The 13,152-nt window shown below is 42.1% G+C and overlaps 1 protein-coding gene across 2 annotated transcripts; it reads left to right on the top strand.

The window, feature by feature from the left end:
- Nucleotides 1-2,395: 2,395 nt before the first annotated feature.
- Nucleotides 2,396-12,362, top strand: SPX (spexin hormone). Of its 2 annotated transcripts, NM_001075407.1 has the most exon segments (6): nucleotides 2,396-2,470; nucleotides 2,869-2,949; nucleotides 3,161-3,218; nucleotides 3,766-3,828; nucleotides 5,455-5,538; nucleotides 10,867-12,007. In NM_001075407.1, coding segments are annotated over 6 exon segments (351 nt in total). In that variant the 5' UTR covers nucleotides 2,396-2,464; the 3' UTR covers nucleotides 10,926-12,007.
- Nucleotides 12,363-13,152: the final 790 nt, after the last annotated feature.

The following is a 13,152-nucleotide window of genomic DNA, read 5'->3' as shown; positions in this document are numbered from 1 at the left end:
GGAAGGACTGATGCTGAAGCTGAAACTCCAATACTTTGGCCACCTGATGCGAAGAACGGACTTATTGGAAAAGACTCTTATGCTAGGAAAGACTGAAGGCAGGAGGAGAAGGGGACGACAGAAGATGAGATGGTTGGATGGCATCACTGACTCGATGGACATGTGTTTGAGCAAGCTCTGGGAATTGGTGATCAACAGGGAAGCCTGGCGTGCTGCAGTCGATGGGGTTGAAAGAGTCGGACACAACTGAGTGACTGAACTGAACTGTACATATTTGGGTCATAGCCCTCTTGCCTTCTCCAAATTCCTTTTTGCAGTTCTCTTCCGTATGATCAATTTTTCCTCCTCTGCCGATCATCTCCATCAGCATACAGGTTCTGCAAATGGTCATCAAAAGAAACCAACAAACCTGGTTGATTTAAGCAAAAGAGGACTTTCTTAAAAGGACACTGCAGGTGGATCGCTACCTCCTCAGCACTGCATGCAGGAATCTGTCACTAGCATTGTAGCCAGTATTGCCCACACAAACTTGAGCATCCCACAACCACTGCTGCACCAGAAAGTGCTTCTCCCACTCCCCACGTATTCCCTCCCAGCTCCAGTCTCCATCCAAGTGGGTACATCTGATTGGTGAAGCCTGTATCATGCCCACACTCTACCTGATAGGGAGACTGGGAAGGAGTATCTGACATGTTCAGCATCTACAATAGAGGCAGGACACTGCTTCCCACCAAAAGTCATAATTTATAGTTTAGGGAATTTCAGAAATTTCCTTCAATTAAAAGGATTCAAAAAAAAAAAAAAAAGGATTCAGATGTTATTGAAAGGTTAAAAAAAATAAATAATCCCATTTCTACCACACTCATTTATCTTTTTTCAAAGTTTATTTTTTCCTTTCCCCCTTTTGGTGAAGTTAAAAAAGATTGTCCACACTGGTCTTTATTTCCTCATATCCTATTCCACCCAATCTAGCATTGTTCCTCAAAAGCCATCATATTTCCAATCCAGCAGACACTTCTCAGCTCACACAGTTTAACCTTGCAGTGTTATTGGGTATTCTCCCAGCTCCCATGATCTTATGGTCTCTTGGAATTTCACTTTTTTCCAATTGCTTCTGCTCAGCTTCCTTTGCTGACTTTCCCTCTGCTCAATCTCTGTATATTTGTTTTCAGAGCTCTATCTCTTCCTCTCTAACTCCATTCACTCCCTAAGTATTCTTTCAATTTCAATTTTTTCCTGGCTTAAAATTCTCAAATCTGATAATTCTTGCCTTTAGAAAAAAATCTACAGACCTGTTTGCTGAGCTCTAGAGTTTTGCATCTGCAACTGCTTACTTTGTACTTCTCCATGTATGTCTAATACATATTTTAATTTTAATATGTCCAAAGAGAATTCTTAATTTCCCTCTCTAAATTGGTTCCTTATGAAGTCCCTCCAATTAGGGCTTCATCATTCATCTGGTATTTAAGCCAAAAATCTCAGAATCATCCTTGATTTATTTTTCTTAAACTCTCGTATCACATTTATCTACAAGTCCATATTTTCTACCGCCCAAATTCATTACAGTTCTCCATTCCCTACAAGCACTCCCCTAGTCTAAGCCATCATCATCTTTTGCTTATTCCCAAACTGACATTTGAACTGGCCCATTTCTTCCTCTCCATCCTCAATTCATAGCACCCTCTCCAGACCCCTACACAACTTTGCTCCATTGATCACCTTCCTGTTCTTCAAACAAGCCAAGCTCTTTGCCATCCCAAGATTTTGCATTTTTCTTCTGCCTAGAATGTCAGCAATACTAAATCCATGCCAGCTTATCCCATTCTGACTCCACCTTATCCTTCCAGATCCCTTTTGATTTTTACCTTCCCTAAACTAGCAGAAACTTGTCTTTTTGATTCATGTTTGTGTCCCGTGGGATGTCTGATACACAGTAGGCATTCCATAAATATTTGTTAAATAACTGAATTAAGTGAATGACTGATGTCATATTCCATTGAGATTCCCTAACCTTTTCATTCCTATCCAAATGACTCATCTTTACTCACTGGTGATAGCTTGATAGCTAGTTATCTAAGACAAGTTTTGTTCATTTACTTTTGATTCTGCCTGGGGTTATTAAACATTCTTTTAATAATAATAATAATAATAATGCCTTGAAAATCTAGTAAGAAAACCAAAGGTTATGATGCTGATATACTCAGAATATCTCCTGGCTGATGTGGGCAGTAAATGATGTTCACCCATCAATCATTTTTCCACTTCCTGCAACTGAATCTCCCTGGAGGAGTCATCAGATGCTCTCAATCTTGAAGATTGACAGGAAGTCCCTGCAGACACCAACTCTATGCAACATCAGGAGGGATCCTTGACACTGAGATTTAAAAGCCCCACTCTCAGAACAAGACTTGGAAAACTCACAGGCTAAGTTCTAGTTATTGCAGCTTCTGGAAAGGTGCAGAACATGAAGGTAAGGAAAAGTTTTATTTGAGACTTTTTAGCTATTTTATAAAAAGCTGTATAGTTTTTTTTTTAACTCTTTCATGTTTAATGTATTTCAGAGTCAAACATTATGCCCTTAAAATATCAGATTCATTTGATTTTACAAAGAAAAAAATTCACTTATTCTCTTAAATCCTCGTTTGGGTTAAATAATTAAAATATTTCTAAATAATTTTTTTAAAAGATCTTTTTGTGAATTAACTAGATGATAAACTGGGGAACTCCCTTCCCCCCTACACTCTGAGTGCTAAAACAGAACATAGCACAAAAAAAAAAAAAAAGGTGGGGGGGTGTAATTGTCCAGGAGCGAAGGAAAAAAGTAGAAGATTCTATAGGCACAGAAATAACTTTGATCTTTTCATGCAGGGATTCAAAAGTCTGGTGGTAATGACCTTGACCCTCTTCCTGGTGTTTTCTTTCATGGGAAATTGCAACAGTGCTCCGCAGGTAATCACAAGCAAAAATTGGGGCTCCTCTATGCGCTGGGTGCCTCCTTCCTTCCTTCTTCCCTCCCCTCTATTTCTTCCCTTCTTTTCCTTCTTTCTTCTCCTTCCTTCCCTTCCCTTTCTTTCGTTCCCTCCCCTCCCTTCTGGTTTATTTCTAATGCTGGGCTGGGCAGCAACGCCTCACTAACTGCTTTCCTCTTCTTGGGTTGTAGAGACTCTTTGAGAGAAGGAACTGGACTCCTCAAGCTATGCTCTACCTGAAGGGTGCACGTATGTTCCAAACACTTTGCTCTTCTGACAGTGGTAAAGGGAGAGCCTTAAAGGGGCGCTTAAAGAGCCTTAAAGGCCCTTAAAGGGGCGCATGAATCCGTGGGACAGATGGAGACCTGAGGAGAGAGAATACTATCGAGGTTGTTCCCATAAATAATTGAGGTCATCCTGGTCTCAGTTAATCAAGGAGAAAGGTCGGGGGTGGAGGTGGGGGTGGGGTGGGGAGGATAATCAGAAATCCTCTAACCAAAACCGGAAGGTAGTTGGCTCTTGCTCAAAGCAAGATTGGGGTTTCCCAGGCACACCGCCCTGGCTGGTGAGCGAGACCGCCGCCCCTTCCGAAGCGCTGGGGAAGGCGCGCGGCTTTCCCGGTGGTCTCTTCCCCCTACCGCGCTGGGGACCCGGGGACCCGGGGGCCCGAAGGCCTGCAGCCCCGCGCGCCCCGGGTGGGAGCACGGGCCTCGCCGCCCCGGCTCGCCCGCTCCTGGTCCGGAAACTCCCACCGGCCGGGCCGGGCGGGCGCTGAGCCCTTGTCTCGCCTTGGCAGAGGGGCGCCGCTTCCTTTCCGACCAGAGCCGGAGGAAGGACCTCTCCGACCGGCCGCCGCTCGGTGAGTGCGCGGGATCCAGGAGGCCGCGGGCGCCGGAAGACCGCGCTGGTCGGGAGGGCGCACTCCGCCCCGGGGAAGGCGGGCTCCGGGGCCGCCCAAGGGAGAGCCGGCCACGCCGGGGCCGGCTGACCTTAAGGATAGAGATCCGGTGGCGGGAGCCGGGGTTCCGCTCCAGACAGCCGGGGACGGGGGGAGTGGCGGGGCGGGGGGAAGGGCGGAGAGGTCAGGACGGGTATGAGAGCTGTGCGCCTGCCCCTAGAAATGAGCCTCTCGTTTAACGCAGGGTCTTTTCAAGATTTCCTTTAAATTCTGTTGTTACAAATGTTATCGTCGTCATTATTATAATAGTGCTTTGCCTAAAAACTTCAAACGCCTTTGTTTTATTACTGAAAAGAACTATCAAAAGGTTCAAAGCCAGAGATAGTGAAGAAGTGGGGGGCCTTTAAGGATGGAGCCGGAGACTCTTTCATGATAAACTTTCCACGCCGTTGGATTAAAAAATAGCAATATCATTCATTTTGATAAGCATTCAAGATTGCTGAAAATTACCAAGTCTACTCGTTTTGAAAAATACCAAATACTGTTTTGAGCACGTAGTAGGTGCTTGTCAAATTTTGATTTTCCTTCTTCAAGCCGGCACCTTATTTACTGTAGGAGGGTAAGGTTTGTTTTCCCACTTCTGTAGATCCCCAAAAATCGTGGTTTGTGTTGAATCAGGACGGTCTGTCTTCCATCAACTTAGGTTTGAAATAGTTTTGAATATTTTTCAGATTCTCTTTCAGTCAAATAATTGCCTTATATGTGGCCCAAAAGGTAGATTATTTTCTCAAACTGCTTTGAAAGGAGTCAGAAAGAACTAGACTCCAGGCTGTGTGTGTGTGTGTGTGTGTGTGTGTGTGTGTGTGTGTGTGTGTGTTAGTCGTTCAGCCCTGTTTGACTCTTGCAACCCCACCGGGCTCCTTGGTCCAAGGAATTCTCCAGGCAGAAAAACTCACTAGAGTGAGTTGCCATTTCCTCCTCCAGGGGATCTTCTTGACCCAGGGATCAGACTCCAGGCAGAGTCCCCTCTAAACTTTTCCACTCAGGTTTCCCATTTTAACCTCTGAGGGGGAAAATTCCTCCTGGGCTCTTTATCTTAATCCTCCTTGCTTTAGTGAAATTTGCTGTAGTATATAGTTTAAATTCTCTTCCATTCCCTGTCATAATATAACCAACTGTAAGTAATGTCCAAGGAAAGTGTGAAATGTTTCAACTTGTAAAAATCAGTCTGTGCAAGGGGCTCTTTGCTGAGCAATCAAAAAGCTATTTCACAGAGATTTTTCTAGTATTATAGCATAGTGGAATAAGACTTATCTATATGAATATTTAGGAATCCCTGGTGACAGATGGTAAAGAATCTGCCTGCACTGCAGGAGACCAGGATTTTATCCTAGGGTCGGGAAGATGCCCTGGAGAAGGGAATGACAACCCACTCTAGTATTCTTGCCTGGGGAATCCCATGGATAGAGGAGCCTGGTGGGCTCCATGAGGTTGTGGAGTTGGATACAACTGAGCAACTAACAGTTACTTACTTATATGAATGCTTAAATGCTAATAGAACCTGTATATGTTTTTTCATTTCTCCAGAAAGACGAAGCCCAAATTCCCAACAACTAACTCTTCCAGAGGCAGCAGCTGTACTATTGGCTTTTTTGCAGAAACCACAAGAAGGTACGAGCATAGTGAACTCTTTTAACTGCAGGACAGAGAAGCTTTGAGTGCTTTGGAAATTCTGTGTTGAATACAACAAAGTTGCTTTTATTTATTTAGATTTTAAAAAATAATTACCAGTTGCCCAGGCCATCAGAAATTCAGAGATGTTTATTATTTACAGACTACCATATTTTTCATTATAGTGAGTCCCAAGAATGTAAAAACATTTCCTTGATGAGATGGTGGGATTTCACGTTAATTCCATAATCCATAGCCTTTTGGAGCTTTTATTTCTCTTAGAACCCTAGAGACGCCAACTTCATTATTTTATATTTGAAAAAACTGAGGCCAAGTACTCACAAATCCAATTACTTGCTATTAAAATTTGAAGCAAATGAAATAGCTGAAAATCATTCATGTTTAACTTACAAACAGGGCAGTTTCATATGGTTCACCCTAAAAGATACGGGCTAGTTCTGATGCTAAATGCTAAACTTGTGTGATTTGTGTTTCACTATTCAACTTCTTGGATTTTCCCAATGGCTCGGTGGTTAAAGAATCTGTCTGCGGTGCAGGAGACACAGGGATACTCAGGTTTGATCTCTGGGTTGGGAAGATCCCCTGTAAGAGGAAAATGGCAACCCACTCCAGTATTCTTTCCTGAAAACTCCCATGGACAGAGGAAACTAGTGGGCTGCGGTCCACAGGGTCGCAAAGAGTCGGACATGACTGAGCAACTCAGCATGCACACATACAGCTTCTTGCATGCCAGGATTAGATGTGATCTTCAAATAGAGACTCTCTGTCCCTGTGGCATTAAAACCACTATTTGCATTAAGGCATCTTGTAACACATTAGCCTGGACTTTGGAATATAACAGGACTGGGTTCAAATCCTGGCCTGACTGTTTTCCTATCTGGGTGGCTTTAGTGTCATTATTGCTAAAAAGGAATAATGACATCCATGGGCAGGGTTGCTCTAAGAGCCAAATGAAACAAAGTATGTAATTTTTTATTAGTGTTAACAATAGAGGTCATCAAAGCATAATAAATAGACCTAGACATTTTGCTCTCAAAAACTGTAATGATGCCATATTTATGATATGATTTAAATGATAAAATGTATTTAAAAAAATACAGTGAGTAGTGTGTGCTCAGTCGTGCCTGACTCTGAGACCCCATGGACTGTAGCTGACCAGACTCCTCTGTCCATGGGATTTCCCAGGCAAGAATTCTAGAGTGGATTGCCATTTCTTCCTCCCAGGGATCTTCCTGACTGAGGGATCAAGCCGGCATCTCCTGACTTGGCAGGTGGATTCTGTACCACTGAGCCACCTGGTAAACTCCCTGGTGGGTCAGAGCACAAACTGCTGGCCTGCTGCTCTGACACTTTGCTGATGAAGAAAACCCTATGCTCACTGCCTGGTATTGGATGGGCGATGTCTGGGAAAGGAAGAGAGCAGGAGGTTCTTTCTGGCTTCAAACTTATGGCTTTGTTGTGGAAAAACAAAACAAAAACAACCCTACAAGAAGCAAATTGAAAAGACAGGGATAAAGAGGTCTTTTGAACTCAGAGCAAGATGGGAGTTGACTTGGTTGCGTGGAGGAGGTTGTACTATTTAATTCAGCAAATCTGCATTGATGTCTGCTAGGTGCCAGGCACTGTGGCAGATAGAGAAAAAAGCAGGTTAAACAAAAAAGAAAAAATGAGAAGGAGATGGTGGTGGAGAAGTGGTGGTCCAGTGGTTAAGACAGCATCTCCTGCATTGTCAGGCAGATTCTTTACCATTAGCACCACCTGGGAAGCCCAATACATTTATTAATAATTGATTCATCCGTACTAAGTGAATTACCTCCTAAGATTACCCACCATTATCATCCGTACTTTACAGATGAGGAAATAGAAGCACAGAAAGATTGAGTAGCTTGCCTATTCTCAGGAGGCAGGGACATACTAGAACTGGGCTGAGAAATAGGAGGTAGCTGGTTCTTCATCAGAGAATTAATCACATGGTCTATGGATTTTTAGCAGAGAGGGAACATGATAAAGGAAGATGTAACTGGTTATGGCTTATAGGGTAACCATCAGAGCATGAACAATAGTTACAATATGAGAACATCTACCGTGCATCAGATGTTAATGTCATCCTTGTAGCTCAGAAAACTGAACCTTTCTGGGGTGTATATCCTTTCCTAAGGCCACGCGGTTAGAAGAAGTGATATGGGGAGTTTAACTCACGGCTGTGGGCATCTGTAACTCTTGCCGTCTCTCAAACGGATGGTGATAAGAGGAAGGCTGGAGAGGGGAGTCAGTGAGAAACTAAGGCAGTCATTCGGGAGTGGAGTCATGAGGTCAGCAGGAATGGAGGCTCTATGCTGAGGCATACCACAAGGAGAGCAGATAACACAGGGTAACTATTTGCTAAAAGCATAACACAGAATGGATAAGCAACCAGGTCTTACTGCATAGCACAGGGAACTATCAAATATAGCAGAATGCTTAGTAAGAGTAGAGAAATCAAAGGAGGAAGAAGATTGTGTTGGGTAGGAAGGGTCGTTAAAGAGGAGTGGGATGGGGGCATGGGAGGGAGGCTCAAGAGGGAGGGGATGTATGTATACTTATAACTGATTCACACTGTACAGCAGAAACTAACACAGCATTGTAAAGCAGTCATCCTCCAATTTAAATTTTTTTCAATTAAATAATAATAAAATAAATTGCAGTTCACAAATCTTTCCCTTGCCCTGCCCAGTGGTATGATTTACTGCTGCTATGCCCATTCTGAAACCTTGTTTGGAGGGAATTTGGGAAAGGAAATTAAACTGCAGAGTTAAAAGAAAGTGGGTGTGTGCTGGCATGGCCTTCAGAATTCTTGCAATGAAAAGATGAGAAATAGTTGAGTCATGGGTAGAAGATGCTGCATCCAACATTTGGCATTCTTAGTGATTTTTGAAGTCAGATGAGGATAGCACAAGTAGAGATGAGGGGATCATGAAGTCTGAGATTTCATTGCTGGGAAGATTTGCAGAGCCAGAAAGGAAAGTGAGCTGGAAGGGAGGAAGGAGAGCTCGTTTTAAAGAGAAAGAGAAGGTAAACTTCCCTGACAGTCCAGTGTCTAAGACTTGGAGCTCCCAAGGCAGGGGGCTTCTGGTCAGGGAACTAGATCCCACATGCCACAACCCAGACGTAGCACAGCCAACTAAATTAATAAATATTTTTTAAAAATAAAGAGGAAGAGAAGGATCTTCATTAGAAACTACAGAAGGATTTGACTCTAGGTCTCCATTTCAGGTCTTTTGGAAAAATAAATTCAAGTTTTTAGTTCTTTAAGTTTCTGAAGTGGCTTGTCTCTGATGATGAAATTAGAAAGCAAAATTTTATTAGTCTAAATTGATGGGAAATTTTGGATTCTTACATGATAGATTAATCAGTGTTCATCTTTATATTTTTATTCTGAAGTCCCTAGATATGATTTGGACTGACTCTTTGCGACCCCATGGGAATTCTTCAGGCCAGAGTAGTGGAGTAGATAGACTTTCCCTTTTCCAGGGGATCTTCCCAACCCAGGGATCAAATCCAGGTCTCGCACATTGCAGGCAGATTCTTTACCAGATGAGCCACAAGGGAAGCCCTTATTTTAAGTAGTGGATTATTATTTTAATGGAGGATATACAGGGATGATTCCTTTCTTGGCTTATTTTTCCTTTCCTTTAAATACACTGCTGCTGCTGCTGCTAAGTCACTTCAGTCGTGTCCGCCTCTGTGCCACCCCAGAGATGGCAGCCCACCAGGCTCCCCCGTCCCTGGGATTCTCCAGGCAAGAACAGTGGAGTGGGTTGCCATTTCCTTCTCCAATGCAGGAAAGTGAAAAGTGAAAGTGAAGTCGCTCAGTCGTGTCCGACTCTTAGTGACCCCATGGACTGCAGCCAACCAGGCTCCTCCGTCCATGGGATTTTCCAGGCAAGAATACTGGAGTGGGGTGCCATTGCCTTCTCCCTTTAAATATACACTACCCTATATAAAACAGATAACTATTAAGGACCTACTGTATATCACAGCGGAGAAAGAAATGGCAACCCACTCAAGTGTTCTTGCCTGGAGACTCCCAGGGATGGGGGAGCCTGGTGGGCTGCCGTCTATGGGGTCGCACAGAGTCAGACACGACTGAAGCAACTTAGCAGCAGCAGCAGCAGCAGTATAGCACAGAGAACTCTACTCAATACTCTGTAATGACCTATATGGGAAAAGAAGTGGATACATGTAAATGTGTAACTGATTCACTTTGCTATACAGAAGAAACTAACACTATAATAAATTTTTTAATGTTTTAATTTAAAGAGTAAATAGAGCAGCTGATTACCTGCAGTACTTTGAAGTTTGATAGCAATTCAGATTAAACTAACTGAGATATTCCAACTATAATGTTACTAACTAGAGGAAAGTGGTTTTCTCTAGAGATGACCTTAGACAAAATGAACAGTGAAATTTACCTCTGGTAACTTCCTCTCCCTTCCGCATTGTCAGTTTCAGCCCTGAGACCCAGTTTTAATTCTAGGAGCCTAGTGTCCTCTCAGTATGTTCCTACACAAGAAGTGATTCCTCCTGCTCTGAAGTTTTACAGTCCCATCCAACTAACAAATGTCCCTTCTTTTTGTATTCCTTCCACCCCAGGCCTCTAGTTCAGCTAATAAGTGAATATGTGTTCCTTTGGCATCTTTCCTAACCAGAGTGCATTTTAATAGGAAATATAGAAACAGTGGGACTTCCCAGGTGGTGCTAGTGGTAAAGAATCTGCCAGCCAGTGCAGGAGATGTAAAAGACTCAGGTTTGATTCCTGGATCAGAAGATCCCCTGGAGGAAGTCATGGCAACCAACTCCAGTATTCTTGCCTGGAGAATCCCATGGACAGAGGAGCCTGGCAGGCTACAGTCCATAGGGTCGCACAGAGTCAGACATGACTAAAGTAAATTAGCATGCATGCACGCATTAGAAACAATACCTTGCTGCGAGTGCACGGTTCCACTAGTGAATATTTTAGACATGAGGCATATTTAGAGAAAGACATGTGGCCATTTTGGATTTCTACTAAACACACCATGTAAATTCATTCACTTTGGCGACCCACATGTTAGATATGAATTCTATGATGGGTCCCAAGCTGAGGGAGGAAATTTTTTAACAAAATCAATCAGAATCCAATTAGGGGGCATTCCGTAGCAGAGGCCATGAGTTGACATAATGTAAGGGGGCAGATCAAATGTTTACTTCCTGAAGTTCTCTTCATCTTGTGTCTTCTTCTTGTAAAAAACAAGATGTGTTTATGTTATGTATTTTTTTCCCTTACAGCTGGAGACGAAAACTTGGATCAAACCAGATTCCTAGAAGACAGTCTGCTAAACTGGTGAAAATATACCAGATTCCATTCGATTATCATTCTATTCTTGTTGAAAACATGAGCCATGTGAATAAAGCCTGTGGACCCTTTTCCCTTAATTTGTAATCTTAGGAACTTGTGCAGCCAGTTTTATTCTTCCAGAAGCTAAAGTGATGCTGTGTTCTTAGAACATCACTGCTTTCTCCATGACTTCAGGTCCTATTTAGATCACCTGGTGTCTTACTCTTGAATTTAGCCCATGTATAGTTATTAGGTTGAAGACTCTTTAGAGTGTTCCTTCTTTTTGTTACAATACCCATCTTGATTTAATCATTCTTAGTTGTTTTTTTTTTTTTTCCATTTTATTACCCGCTTGCATTGTCTTAGCACTCAACACTGAATCTCCTCTCCTTTTCCCCCTTTCTTCACCTCCAAGGAGAGAGAGGTGGGAAGCATGGGAGGATGGGAAAGAGTGAAATGTGATTGTTAGTATCCAGGAGAGGTGAGTTGTCAGGAAGGGAACCAGGGGGGATGACTGGGAAGAAGCCCTGTGATCAGACACGACACGCTGGTTGCTAAGGGAGGGGGACCCTTGGTGAGGCAGGAGCCAGTGGAAGGTTCTACAGTGAGGTGCTCTCCCTGTGCTCTCTGGGCATTTCCCTGAATTCAGTTTAGAAACAAGGATCTAAAAGTTACTGGAAAATAAGATGGAAACATACTCCACTCCTGGATATATTGTACAAAAGAAAGGAATCATTTTTTTAGAGCCATTTTCCTTGGCTAAGCAGATTCAAAGACTGCTTACTCTAACTGTCTAGAACTTTAGGCTTTATTTGCCCCTGGAGGAGGAAACAGCAACCCACTCCAGTGTTCTTGCCTGAGAAATCTCAAGGACAGAGGAGCTTGGCAGGCTGCAGTTCACAGAGTTGCAAAGAGTCAGACATGACTGAGAGACCGAGCACACACTAGACTTTATTCGCATTAAAACATAACATAAAGGCACTCCGAGAATGTAAGTGCATGATACTAGGCCTAGTTTATTCAGTTTTTAAAGTCAGCTATACAGTGGACAGTTTTTCAGTACTGTCTGAAAAATAAAATATGCACTACCTACAGCAAGCATATGGTATATTTATTTGGAATTACAATATGACCAGCATGTTAATTATTTCTGACTTAATTAATTGAAAGTTGTTACTGATAATTGTCATAAGTGGAAAGCATTGTCAATTCTTATTATCACCAGTATATAAGCTATTAGTGAGTAGGTAAAGAATATCATTATATGAATGTCTCTGTAACTTGGAATTACAGTTTTACTGTGTTAAGTAAACAAAACCCTATATGTAAGATTTGTCTGTATCTCATTTCATAATTGAATAATGAAACTGTTTTCAAGTTAATGTAACATGGATCTCTGCCAAAAACTTAATATGCTAGCATTAAAAAATTCTTTGTGGCATTAAAATAGATGCCTGTCATTAATCATTATTTGATTTTAAAGTGGATTTTCTAGACAGTATAAATGTCCAGTCTATTGAGAATTATTTACTCACCTGACATAGACTTGCACATTTGAACTACTTAAATACTATGTCTATTTGGAGAATATATTTAAAGTCTATCTTACAAGGTAATTCTTCCACCTAAAACAATCTCAAGCATTTCCCACTAAAACAGAGCTTTTAAAGGCTGTCTAAATGGCCAACAGCTGTTAAAATATTACCAGCTCCAATATTAGAAGTATTTGAATTTCCTGAACATTCTTCTGTTATAAAGATGTGCTCATTAACACAGTAGTTGCATGAAGACCCCTATGCCTGGTTTGCTATAACTTTCTATCTCTCCTGGAGTGTCTTTGCAATTCTCTTCATTTCTGCCTTTTCAAAACCGAAATGAATCAAGTGATCAGTGGTCAAAATCTTTCACGTTGTATGACTTGTATTTTATTTACAATTTTTCAGAATTATTCAACTTTCTGCTTTACTTTTTAAAAAATTTGAGTATAGTTGCTTTATCCCTGAAGAAGGGTGTGGCAACCCACTTCAGTATTCTTGCCTGGAGAATCCCATAGACAGAGGAGCCTAGAAGGTTACAGTTCGTATGGTTGCAAAGAGTTGGACACAACTGAAGTGACTTAGCACACATGCATGCATAGCTGCTTTATAATGTTGTGTTAGTTTCTGCTGTACAACAAAATGAATCTGCTATATATATATATATATATATATATATACATATATCCCCCCTCTTCAGCC

Source organism: Bos taurus, chromosome 5, assembly GCF_002263795.3.
Source record: "Bos taurus isolate L1 Dominette 01449 registration number 42190680 breed Hereford chromosome 5, ARS-UCD2.0, whole genome shotgun sequence".
NCBI classification, from domain to species: Eukaryota; Metazoa; Chordata; class Mammalia; order Artiodactyla; family Bovidae; genus Bos; species Bos taurus.
The sequence above is the reverse complement of the archived record's forward strand: the minus strand, read 5'-3'. Positions and strand labels throughout refer to the sequence as shown.

Excerpts from the sequence above, each read along its gene's own strand:
- SPX (XM_024991563.1), top strand. The coding sequence starts at position 2,863 with ATGCAGGGATTCAAAAGTCTGGTGGTAATGACCTTGACCCTCTTCCTG. Across the intron at positions 2,950-3,160 it reads ATTGCAACAGTGCTCCGCAG|AGACTCTTTGAGAGAAGGAA; the intron begins GTAATCACAAGC and ends CTTGGGTTGTAG. Across the intron at positions 3,829-5,454 it reads CTCCGACCGGCCGCCGCTCG|AAAGACGAAGCCCAAATTCC; the intron begins GTGAGTGCGCGG and ends TCATTTCTCCAG.